This window comes from Lepisosteus oculatus, chromosome 6 (genome assembly GCF_040954835.1).
Source record: "Lepisosteus oculatus isolate fLepOcu1 chromosome 6, fLepOcu1.hap2, whole genome shotgun sequence".
Taxonomy (NCBI): domain Eukaryota; kingdom Metazoa; phylum Chordata; class Actinopteri; order Semionotiformes; family Lepisosteidae; genus Lepisosteus; species Lepisosteus oculatus.
In genome coordinates, this window is record NC_090701.1 from 25,101,264 (window position 1) to 25,114,347 (window position 13,084).

General features: G+C 36.9%; 1 protein-coding gene across 1 annotated transcript in view; it reads left to right on the forward strand.

The window, feature by feature from the left end:
• The window catches only part of cubn (cubilin (intrinsic factor-cobalamin receptor)), a 130,872-nt gene that overhangs the window by 99,848 nt on the left and 17,940 nt on the right, over positions 1-13,084 (forward strand). Inside the window, exons 55-59 of the mRNA XM_069191092.1 lie at positions 786-942; positions 1,447-1,596; positions 6,654-6,842; positions 9,240-9,369; positions 11,554-11,771. Coding sequence (XP_069047193.1) covers positions 786-942; positions 1,447-1,596; positions 6,654-6,842; positions 9,240-9,369; positions 11,554-11,771 — 844 coding nt within the window. The remainder of the gene's footprint in view (positions 1-785; positions 943-1,446; positions 1,597-6,653; positions 6,843-9,239; positions 9,370-11,553; positions 11,772-13,084) is intronic.

A 13,084-nucleotide genomic window follows, 5' to 3' on the forward strand; every position in this document is an offset into this window, starting at 1 on the left:
TCAGGACGAGCTGCACATGTTCAACATAAAATGAAAAAAATAATTGAAAGTATTTTAAAACTGCAATGTTAAAATTAATGTGAAAATTGCAGTTATGGTATTTGTACATTTGAGACATTGTCAGTTTTGAATGGATTTATTAATTTGTCCATCTGGATCAGAAATTAGCTTGTTTACTGCTTTCCAGAAAGATTTTGTTCCACAGATTTCAAGGCACACAAAAGAAAGGTAGGGAGGGAGGAATGGAATGATCTAGCATATACATGTATACAGAAGTACAGTAGTTCAGGTGGGTAGCTGCTTCAGCATGGGTAGGCTGCAAAGGAGCAAGTAATAGGTTTATTCCATGCTCAAATCAGTCCACACCCGAAGAAGGCTCCACAGCCGAAACATTGTGTTTTCTTTCTTCTGTTTTTAGCATGGAATAAAACTATTACTTATTCCTTTACACGTATACAGTGTGAAAAGAATTGATCCACATCATAAAACAGACAGCTTTGTAAACTGAGTGGGTAGAGATTACACTATTTACTTACAATTCAGATTATATATTTATTTTATATTCAGATCAATCTGGTGTGTTTTTGTGACTCCTCTTTAACTGAAACAACCTATTAATGTGTCTGAGTGATACTGTGAATTCAGCCAATCAGATCTTTGGTCCAAATTCAAACATTGTCACATTTGTTGAATATAAACAATTCCAGTTCAATAGCAAAGGACTGAAGGTTCATATAAGTTTCTGGTTATTTACATGAATAAATCGTGTGTCTGTGTTGTCTCAGGTTTGGGCAGGAGGAGCAGATCAAGAAAACAGCCTGCTAGCCACAGGCTGTGGAACCACTGCCCCAGGATTGGTCGTTGCCCCATTTAATGTGATAACAGCCAGGTTCCAGTCCCAGGAGACCATAGGCAAAGGCTTCTCTGCCTTCTTCACCACTCGTATGTTTGCACTGCAGTGCCGTGGTTACTCTCAACTACTGTTATCTCCTCTGATAAGAACTACAATTTTTTTTAATTTGCCAAGAGAAGCCAGAAGAATATGATTTTCAGTTTTCAAATTAAATTTCCCTAGGAGAAATTTGGGCACAGATGAGAGGAGCTTATATTCACAGTGAAACCCTCTCCAAACAGCTACACAAATAATCCTCTTGGCCTACTTTAGAATCCTCTGTTTGTAGAGGGCATTTAGGCTTATTTGATTTGTCCCAATTTTATTTTAGCTAATGTCTTCGTTACTGGAGTTTGCAGTACCTGTCGTATTGAGTTTTTTCATGTTACTCATTGTTCTGCCAGTTCCTGCTAGTCTGCTGTCTGGTAGACTCGCATATTATACTGTAGATGAAGTGGAGTGTGTTCTGAAAGTGTACGTAAAACAGGTGTACTCAGATATTCTAAAATGACTTGTGTCTACTGTATGCTGATTACTCCTCTCCTGGTTTTCAGGCTGTGGAGCAAACTTCACTGCTCCAGAAGGTCGTATTGTATCTCCCAATTACCCAGAGCACTACCCTCATGACTCAAACTGCAACTATCTCATCAATGCTGGGCAGCAGAAAGTTGTCATTCTGCACTTTCAGACTTTCCAAGTGGAAGGTAGGTGTTTATGCACGTTTGTGAAAAGGCAGTAATGTCTGCCTTATGTTTTCTAAAGCAATGCATGTTGGACTATGTTGAAAAATGTCTGCTAAAAATATTGTTAGGAATATATGAGTAAGGAAATTGGAGAATTAGAAAATACATCAAATTTAGTGGGATAATCAGTAATTTAACTAATCATAACCCCAGAATTGCAAATTAAATGCCAAGACTATACCTGAGTGATTGGTATAGTTAGACACTTGATTCTCTATTCTCTGGCACAGAACTGACAAAGGAGTAATAAATAAAAGGCAAAATGAGATAAATATTTATTATCAACACAAACTAAATGACAGGCAATGTATAACATTTCAAGTTACTCTATTTACCCTATACAATGTGTCTCAGAAGCCTACGTCCTAAACAGCTAGAAAAACCTAGCCTGCTGTCCAATATTCAAAAATCCTATATAATGCCTAAAAGGGCAACAGGGGAGATAAACATGTGTCCTAAATAGAACAGAATACAACCCAGAGCTAATCTCTCTTCCCATAAATCCTGATGCTCCAAAGTGAATGGGACCCCTTCTCCCTACTCTAAAATGCATGCACTAACCAAGAGAGAACGTTTTTAATCTGGGGATTGTGGGGAAAAAAACATCAGAGTTTCCTAAAACAACAGAATGGTAAACTTTCTTAAAGAAGGTTCAAATATGTATCTAGAAACTGGTCTTTAAGGATGATTTGAATGTGGTGCTCTCACCTGGAACAGTTCTTCTCCTTTCTCACCTTTGTTCTGTAGTTCCACTCTCCGTCTGTCTCTTTTTTTCTGTCTCTTGCTTCCTCTGCCTACTTGTCTTTTTATCCCTATCATGGACTGCTGATGACTCTTAATGATTTACCTAGAGCCTAATTTTTAATTAAGGTAAACCAGATGATTATTTGATTAAATGTGTTGCAGACCCACTTCAGCTCAGCAAACGCCTCACCTTCCATGTATTGTTTTTACTCACTTTGAAACCCAGAGAACTACAAATGTTGATACAACTAGAAGTTGACCATTGTCTCTAGATCCTGAGACACCACAATAGCTATAACAATATCTCAGGGTTAAAAAACAATCCTCCCAGTTTAATGAAGATGATGATAACACGAGCAACCAAACAATACAAATCCAGCCAAGAAGTTTCATATTTGTTTTTCCAAAGAGGAATATTGTACCTTACAGATAATTTTCTATAAATTTAAATATATATACTTTATTTTGTTTGATTCATGAATGACTTTCATTTTGGGTAAAGAATTAAAAAATGTAGAATTTTATTATAATAAATTATTTTTAATTACAAGAATAATTTGTATCATAGACATATTATGGTAGATATAATGCACATAAAGAAAGAGTAAACTAAGTTTGATACATTCTATATAATTTCTGCAGTGTTAAATGAATGGCAGTTTATTTCCAAAGAAGATTTATGCTGGTGTTTGACTTTTTTGAAAATTGAAAATATTTCACAAAAATCTGTTGTTACTCATATATATTTAGGGGAGACAGAATGATGCTTCATTTTTTATTTTTATAGCACTCCTTTTCTATAATATGTCAGGAGGCTGTAAAACCCTGAAGAGAATTTCTTTGGATGTAAATCCTTCACGAATAAGGAACATGTTCAATGTGGAGAGAGGATGCATTGTCTGATTTGTGAAACATTTCTTAGAGCTCTTGTCAGAGCTGTGTGTATTATACAGGACATCTTTCCTACTTAGATTGCATTAACATAATGAATTAAATAATGTATGCCTGAAGTAGATTTATGAACAGATACATGAACAGTGTTGATTAAATTAAATTTTATTTAATAAGCAGAACCACAGAAGGAGGGCATTGAATGTAGGAAAATATGTTTTTGGGGGGATGGGGGTTAAAATCTAAAGAATTAAATAAAGTAGATTTTTAACATGTGATCACAATGAAGATGATAATGGAACAGAAGGCTTTTTAATGATATTAAGTTTAAAAGAAGGAACTTTTCTCTTTAGCAATGTATTTTCTTTTTAAAAGCACTTAAAGGAACAACAAGAAATTATAATAATAATTTAAGTTATGAGGATTTCCTGACAGTAAATGGTTATCAGTTATCATGAAAATGGATGATATTGTACCTCCTGGCTACTCTTCAGAAGAACTTCTCAAAGGATATTTGTTCAATGTTCAATATAGGCAAATATCCTTTGACAAGTTAAATAGGCCTACAGTTGCTGGTATAGCTGGGGGTTGGTACAAAGACCATTTTGATCATTGTAAAAGTTTGTACTTTCAAACAAATAAATCTTTGAGGTGTTTTCAGGGCTGATATTCTGGTACAGAGGGCAGACCTCTAGTTCTTTAGTTCTGTTTTTTTGTCCAAATAAGCTTACATTACATAATTGAACTAGTTATTTTCTTAATCATACAAGTTAAGCCCTTTCCTGTGTTTTTTTTGGCAGCTGGTGATTCTTAAAGTGGTTCAGTTAAACTTAAATCAAGGCCAAATAATCTCTTCACAGAACTCTCCACATTTCTCAAATCATTTTTTTTCTGAGGGTCAAGCCTTTGGGACCTTCAGAATGAGAAGGATTAAGGCATCTTATTTCTGTCACATGTATTTGGATCAGATATGAGTTAATCAAAAGCATATGGTGTGAATATTAAGAACTTACAATATGGTAAAAATGTGTGTGTTGATTAAAAAGAAAAGGATATTGAACAAATCGTCGTGGATGTTTTATTAAGAATTTAATCAGGAAATGTGTATCATAATAAGATTACTTTTAAATCTCACTGAAATCCTGATACAAGTGAACCTTTTGAGGTCTAGATGCTGCTTGACTTGCTTTATTAAGAATATTTCAGTAGGGGACTGGATATAAAAATGTGCACCTAAGTGCCTGTAAATGTGGCTGTTTCACAAACAGAACATATTGTGCTGTGATGCTGGTAAAACAGAAACAGCAATACACAAACTTGCATTACAATCCACAGAATTATACTTTTTTCTTGAAAGGGGCGAAAGTTTTACAAGACTTCTTCAGTTTTTTTTCTATCATCTTCAAGACAATGTAAGAAATATATTTTGTATTCAGAAAAATAATACAATAATCATTCAGAAAAACTTACAAGGGCCATGAAGCAAAAAGTGTGAGTGCAAGAGTGTTCATACACTCCCTAGTTTACGTAGCGGTTTGATTCCACAATTATTTACCAGACCTGATTTTGGAGACTGGAGATTGTATGCAATCTCTTTGGCTGTTATTTTAGTGTTTTATTTCACAGCTCCAATGATTTTTCTGTCATCAACTGCTGTTGTCTTGCTTGGATGACCTGGTCTTTTCCGTTTGCTTATTCCTCCGGTATTTTTTTCAAGACCTTCCAGTCGGTCTGCAATGGTTCTTAATTAGAATTTTCTTTACTTTCATCCTCAAAATTCATTGCTTTTCCATCATTGAAACTCTCTAGTCTTCTTTGCTTATGCCTTCTAATTCAAGAGGCAAATCCAAAAAGTAAACTCCAAAAGACTGAAACCAATGCTGTATAGCTGCTCTTTTATGTTTTCGCAATTAATGCATCATGGTATCACATCTTTTGATGTGAAAGGAACAGGTAACGGGTTTATTCCATGCTGAAAAGAAAAGAAAGGCCATCCTCTAAATCTTTTTCTAGATCTCTTCGTCGTTCCTTCTCCTCCTCCCTGGGCCACTTGCCCCCCTCTCTTACTAAACCCGCTTTTGCACCTCTTCACAGCGATCTGGTCCAAGAACAGGCTTTCCAACCACCTCCTTTTCCTTTACAGATGTCGTCATCACAATATCATTCCCAAAGGATTTCACCTAAAATTTGACACTTTTTCCTTTGACTCTGGTAATACTCAGAGACTTCTACAACAGTGTTTGTGGAAACTGATGCTTTCTACCATTTATTCCCTCCAACAACAGATTACCCTTTGCAACAATAACATCAGAGTCCTTTCTTTTCTTTTCAGCATGGAATAAACCCGTTACCTGTTCCTTTGCAGCCTATGCATGCTGACGCAGCTACCCACAGTACTTGAACTACTTCTGATGTGAAATACAATTATCACTTCACTGATCCAATACATAAGTTTTCACTGTGCACTTTAAGTATGCATACAATGCCCAGAATTTCTATTAGGTCTGGTGTGTTTTTCATCTTTTAGTCAAGGCCACCAGTCTTTCCTGGTGGAAACAGTAGGGCAGGTGCCAGTCAAAAAAGACTGAATTACCATACTGTTTGTCTAGACTCTCTTTAATTACCACACAGTCAGTGGTGATGTAGGTTTGAGGAACAGGCTTAAGCAGACCTGCGTCCTGGAGACAGAGAGGAAGCACAAGGTAAAGGGAAGAAGGGTCAATGCATTGTTATACCTACACCCAGTCAACTGCATACAATCATTTCATTATTTAGCCCCTACTTGTTAGTTTTGGCTACTCTGGCTACAACCCCTTGATCGCCTGAACACTTCTGCTCTTGATTTTAGACCTGGAGCTCCGGCTGGAAAGGGGATATATAAGTCATGACCAGAGCTGCTCAAAGTGGAAGGATTTAGGACACAGATTTTGCAACACAGGAGAGGACTCATAGAGGAGTGGGGACTCAACAAAGAGCAGCAGTGTTACTTGGTATAGAGAGGCAGGGTAGGGGGAGTATAATGAGACATATTGTTTGGGACTGTTGGGTCTGAAGAGAATGTCATAGACAATCAAAGGACTACAGTATATGGAGTTTTGTTCTTCTTTTGGTGTTGTGGCAGGAGCTATGCCAAGACATAGGACAGACCTGATTTCAGAATAGTAATGCCTTTTTTTTCTGAACTTTAAAGTAAATTAATATTAGAAACATTTGTGTTTTATTACAGTAGTTTTAGTGCCGTACAAATATGAACACTGAATTTTAGCAAGCATAATTAAAATCTTATAGCTTATATTTTCAGTAAAGATGAGTATAAAAAGAGGGTGTTAAAAACATCCCAGCCCTTATAAAAATTTGTATTTAACTTTTCTGTGTTTTTGTAGCCCAGTCAACATGTGCCTATGACGGCCTAAAGATCTACAGTGGAACCTTCCCCACAGCACCTCTGCTGACAACTCTGTGTGGTTCTGAGATACCAGGTCCTTTCACTACATTTGGCCCAATGCTGTTGAATTTCTACTCTGACAACAGTATTAATGATAATGGCTTCCTGGCTCAATATGAAGTGGTCTGTAAGTATTTGCTAACTCAATTTTTACTTCTCATTCTCATTATAGAAAAATATAAAATACACAGGAAAGCCCTGTGTACCAAACTGTGAAGAAGCTTCAGTATTTTTTGTCTGGACTGTTTAATGATATTAGATCTATAACATGCTTTGAAGAAGCTGAGAATGTGATCTCTGTAAAATGTATCTGCTCATTCTCCCTGGAATTTGATGACCTGAGAGGGTGACAGCTTCACAACACGCCTCTCACAGGCTAATCCCTTGAGTTCAGGGAGTGCACTTCTGTTCTTTACACTACTCTGTTCACTGCTGCAACAAAACTTAAAGGTCCCAATGTTCAAGTAACTCTGCTATAAACTGCAACCTGTTTCAGAATCAAATATATGCATGTACATATTTCATGCAGAATACTCCAGACAGACCATTTTATGAAGTCTCTTTCTTATTATCAAACTTCTTTACCCATCTTATATTTAAACATCCTACATTGTGAACGAAAAGCCTCTCAAATTATTATTTTTTTTAATAGTAGTAGTAGTAGTAATACTTATGAAGGTATAGTGCCTTTTTGCTAATATTTCAATTCAAAGAATTCAGATATGTGCAGAAATCACAAGATTATTTATCTTAGTTCTTCAAAATGTTGCGTTTATTCCAATGATATTCCAATGAGGTTTTTTATTTCCTTGACATTATTGTTCCAATGGTACATGTATTATTTATCTATAGGAAATATCAGTTGGATCCTGTGAATTGGCAGCCTTCTTGTCAATAAAGTGATTTTTATTTAGGGGCAAATTTATGGAACTTGGTTGGTGTGGTAAATGGAGAAAATGAAAATATTTAGATATGATAAATAAAACAGTGGACCTTGCACTGTATGGAAGGATGCTAGTTCTAATGAGAGACTAGGTGGGCCTTTAACCCCATGAGTCAAATGAGAGGTTTCTACAAGCACAATAAAAGTCATTATGACATGCACGTTCAGATTTTCAGATTCTCTACCTCCACTCCTTATGTTTACTATATGAGACTCCAACATCCATTAAATGACTGGTAATGATAGGAAAAGCTCATTGGAATTCAAAATTGTAGAAGTGTAGAATTCAAAATGTATTATAGAGATTTATTTTTATTTAATATAAAACAATGGTAATACTGTATGTCTGACCTGAAATGTTTTAATAATCTCCTGTTGTCTCTGAGTTTTCTGCTGCATCTGCAGTGTCATTCCAGATTTACTGAGGACAATTTATCCCATGAACTCCAACATATGTTTCCTTGTCCTCAATTGCCCCTAAAGTGCAAGTTATTATATTCAATATACTGTATGTGTATATCTTCCCCTTCTTTAGAAAGTACTTCAGAATTAAAAGGCAAAACATTTTAAAAATATAGGAACTTCTTCATTGCAGGACATTCAGAAATGACAGATTTAAAGAATTTATCTGTCTGGGAATTTCCATGTTTTGTTCAGGCTTCTTTGTTGATGAGTGACAGAGAGTGTCTGAGTTCCCATTGAGCTTCTGTGGAATTCAGAGAATGAGAGACCCTGCAATTCAGCACAATCAGGGGGATTCTGTTCCTGTCTGTGTCAGGGGCGAGGCTTTGGCTTGTGGTGCCACAGAATGCCAGAGGACGCCCTTGGCACATTTTTCTGCTGAATGGTTTCTATATATAATCCAAGCCTGACAATAGTGCCATTTCACTGGGGTGATGACTCATCCTCACTGTTAAAATCTACCAGACACACAGTCTTGTGAAATGATAAAACCAAGAACATTGCCCATTGCTGGTGTGAAACACATGAAAAACATGATTTTCACACTTTTTGTAAAATTGGAACAATTTTGTAAAATAGTAGAAAAATTACTTGAATTGATTTTACTGATGTGCAATAAAAAGAGGCATAGCTGACATATTGCCTTCGCATCAAAATATACTGTTTAGACATTAGCTCAAAGAGGTTTAAAACACAATGTTGTAGGTTCAAAATACTGAAATAATGTATGCTGGTTGATTTTTGTTTTTCATAAAATATTGCTGACATGGGACAGCACAATGGCACAGTGGTCAGCATTGCTGCTTCACTTTACTGAAGCCCTGGGTTCAATTCCTGGCGTGCTACCTGCGTGGAGTTTGTATGTTCTGTCCGTGTTAGCATGGCTTTTGTCTCGGTGCTCTGGGTGCTTTCCACTGTCCAAAGACATGCTATAGGTTAGGCAAAAAATGTTTGAATTTGGGGAATTTAATGCTTACTGTCCACCAATCCTTCATTATATACAGTTACATGGATTACAGGGAGCTTTTAATCGTAAATGATTAAACAATAAGGTATAATACCTTAGGCGAACCACTGGGCTGGCCTTCATGTTTCCTAATATCCTTTTCTTTCTTCCAGCCTGTGGTGGTGTCTTCAACAACAGTGCCGGTACAGTCAGTAGTCCAACTCTCTCTATTACAAATTACCACAACAATATGAACTGTACCTACCACATCATTGTGAGCCAGGACCGGGTAGTGGAGCTAAAGTAAGTTTCCAGTTTTCTGTTCTTTAGTGCCAGAAATAATCTTTTGTGTTAACGTACATTTTCCATCTTGGTAGGAGCACTTGACTGGCAAAGATGCAACAGAGTCTTCTTGAGCCAGCTACTTCTCCGATATCATTAAGAACAACCATAACAATTCTAGACTCCTGTAATCCACCAGCGACAGACAGCTAAAGCCAAAGTGCCCCACCACTTTACCTGCTTCATCCCAACTTTACAAAACATTTTTTGTGTTTTTTAGCTCCAAGATTGACAACATCTGCCATCACTTTCTCTCCACAATACATTTTCACACCACATCTCCTCCCTGCTTGCCTAGGTTTGCTGGTTCCCTTCTGTCTAGCTTCTCTATTCTTGACGCTGCATAAAGTAAATTGGTAATGTGTATGAAATCCACCACATGTCTGTTAGATCCCATGCCTACTGCTTTATTTCAGTCCTGTTTCTCTACTCTCTGCTTTGCTGTTCTCATCATAATAAATAAGTCCTTGTGTACTGGTGTAGTACCAATTACCCAGCTGCAGTTACTCCTGTGCCAAAAAAAAATGTTTTTGGTCTTTCTCCTGTCTGTCCTCCAAGCACGTCTACATTATATGGCTGACAGGGCCTTTTCCTGCTATGCCCCTAATCTCTAGAATCCTATCTCTAAGGTTGTATGAGAATTACCTTCCCTGTGTACTTTCAAATCTAGATTTAAAACCTTCTTCTTTAAGAGAGTCTTTATTTAACAGTTTCTGTGTCTACCCCTTTGCTTTCCTACTCTATTCTGAATGCTTATTGTACTATAATTGTGTAATTCTGCTGTCTCCTCTAATTGTGTACCCTTTTTTTCTTACTATTAAGCACTTTGAGAAGCTATATAACAAAAATGTTTATAAAAAATAATACATTAAAATAATATCTGTATGGAATATATGGTTTGAATCATAATTTAGCAATTGCAAAGTTGGAAAGAAGAACCATGTAAACTGACTTCAAATATTTGTGTATTTTTGGTCAAGATAGATGACAGTTCATTATTAGAACACTGCTAAGAAAAGAAGAAGTATATATTGCCATGAAAATATTTTGTTTGCTCTTGCTCATTTTTCTCTTTTAGCCATGCTCTATTTGCACAAAAATCTATAGCTGTAGAAAATTATGTTCACACCTAATGTGTTAAACAGATTCACTGATTTAATGTCATAAATAAAGATTTCATGGTCAACAATTGTGTCAATAATACCTCTTCTAAGTGTATTGAATGCTCATTCACCCTAGCAAGAAGTAGTTTAGGTGTTCTAGTTAATTAACCATTTTAGGATTAGCAATGCCAATGTTTATCTGAGCAACAGCTTCATACAATACCAGTTTCAGTTCTTAATTTGTGGAGCCACAAGCCTATCGCCATGGTTTTGTAATCGCGGTAGTCTTTAACAAGACCTGTAAAATGGGAAGTGCCAGGCTGACTGGAGAGGCCAGCAGTTTTCAGCAGCACATTGGGGACTAGACAACTGTCTAGACACTCGCCCCCCATCTCTCAAACCAGAGCACAAGGCCACACTGGCAATATTAGCCCTGTGGGTGTCTCCACACAAAGAACCACAGAGTACTGTTTGAGTCTCTTGGCAACTGGCAATGTGATGCTGCTGTCTGGCTGCAGTCCAGCTGTAGATGAAGCTCTTCCTTGTAAAGAGCTGACGCTTTAGCACACCCCTTTAGTAGTTAATTTTTCTATTATTGTATGAAATTATAAAGTTGGACATTTTTTTTACTTCCTAAGTTGCAGATATAAATCATTTCTGGATGTATTACAGGTTAAAATACATTTTTTATGAGAATTATTTGAAGCATTGAAAACTTCAATGTTGCTTGCATATCACTTCCATTATAACATTTACAAGTATGAGTAAATGTTTTAGGTATAATTCGGGTCCTAAGATTTTTATCCTTCAGGATTTCTCCTAGACATAAAGTTTTTTTCTTCTGAAGTTATCAAATTTACCAGCTATGCCATCTGTTTCCTTCTCAAGTTGTTACATACAATCTTTAGCCGTGCACGGTGGAAAAAGTGAGGTGCTTTGTGTTTGTGCATTGTGTCTTTCAGAAGAGTATTTCCTGCTGGGAATTTACATTACCCCCACTATGCATATTATAAGATGTTGTTCCATTGTTTCTTCTTTGCAGATTCAACACTTTCCATCTGGAAGCCTCATCCAACTGCAGATATGACTATGTGGCAGTCTATAATGGGAATGACTCCAATGCTTCTTTGCTGGGAAGGTTTTGTGGCAGGGAACTCCCCCTTACTCTCAGGTCTTCCTTCAACCATCTTTTTATAATGTTCATAACTGACTTCTCTATTGGGGCTGGAGGCTGGAGAGCAACCTACAGAGAGACCTTAGGTATGTGTTCACTTTGTTCTGACTCTGCTTTTGCTGGGTGGAGCTGGCATTACCACCTTATATCCTGATTTCATTAGATCTCAGAAACTAAATAAGATTAGGCTTAGCCAGCACTCTGATGGGATACCTACAAAAAATAGGTTTAAAGAAACCAGGTAATTTCTAAAAGGTGTCCAGCATTTGGACCTCAAACATTTGGCTGGGAAGCTTGTTCCAGATACTCGCTAATGTTTGTGTAAAGAAGTGTTTCTTATTCCCCTTCAATTTCCAGATGTGACCCCATATTCTTGTTTGACTAGGACACTAACATTCTCCGAACCTGTACCCTTTTGTATTTAGTATATATTTAGTATTGATCAAATCTCCTCTTTTCTAGATTGAAGAGATTTAATTCCCTTGACATGTCTATATACAAGACCATTTCAGCTTTTCTGTTTTCTGTGGTATGGTGGCCTAAATGGAACATAGTGGATGAGGTATTACTAGTTAATTACAGAGTTTAAGCATGATTTGCCTTGATTTAAACTCCATGCTTTTTATGTACTTAAGTATTCTGTTGCCTTTTTATTGCTTCCCCACATTGTCTCAATGAAAACATAGAAGAATATACATATACACTCAGATCCCTTTTGTGTGTAACATCCTGCATCCTTCGCACTGAACAGTACTGAATTTCAATTGCCAAGTGTCAGCCCCAATCCAAGATATCATCTTTTGGAACTACCTTACTACTGTTTCTGTTTGTACCTCCATCTGTTTTACTGTCATCAGGATATTTGAGTAGCTTGCTAATTGTATCAGAATTGTATACAGTAGATCGGGAAGATCAAAGAGTCTAAAATTGATCCTTGTGATAGATCACTGCTAACATCAGCCCAGGTAGAGATTATAGCCTCTTATAATAAATTCACTTTTTGCTGTTCAGTAACCAGTTCTTGATCAATTTATATACATACTTGTACATCAGTTACTCTACACATATGCTAACCCAATATATCCATGAGTCTCTGGTTCAGGTGCAAGCAGAACTTCTTGTACAGGACCTACCTGTTTCTGAAAGGATCCTCAATACCCCAAAAACCTACAGTAAATCCTACCTTTCTGCACCAGTCCTGTATGGTGTGCATAGTTTTCTTTGCCTGCTGGTGCTACCTACAGTCACCTACCTTTCTCTGTCTCTTTTCTGAAGACTTCTGCCTCCCTGCTCATACAGTAGTGTGCACAGTCTCACTGAAGGGTATGTCCTCTGGTTTCTGTGACTCGACTAAATCTGAGTAGCACCAAGCTGGGTCTTAGACCTACGGATCTCGGAC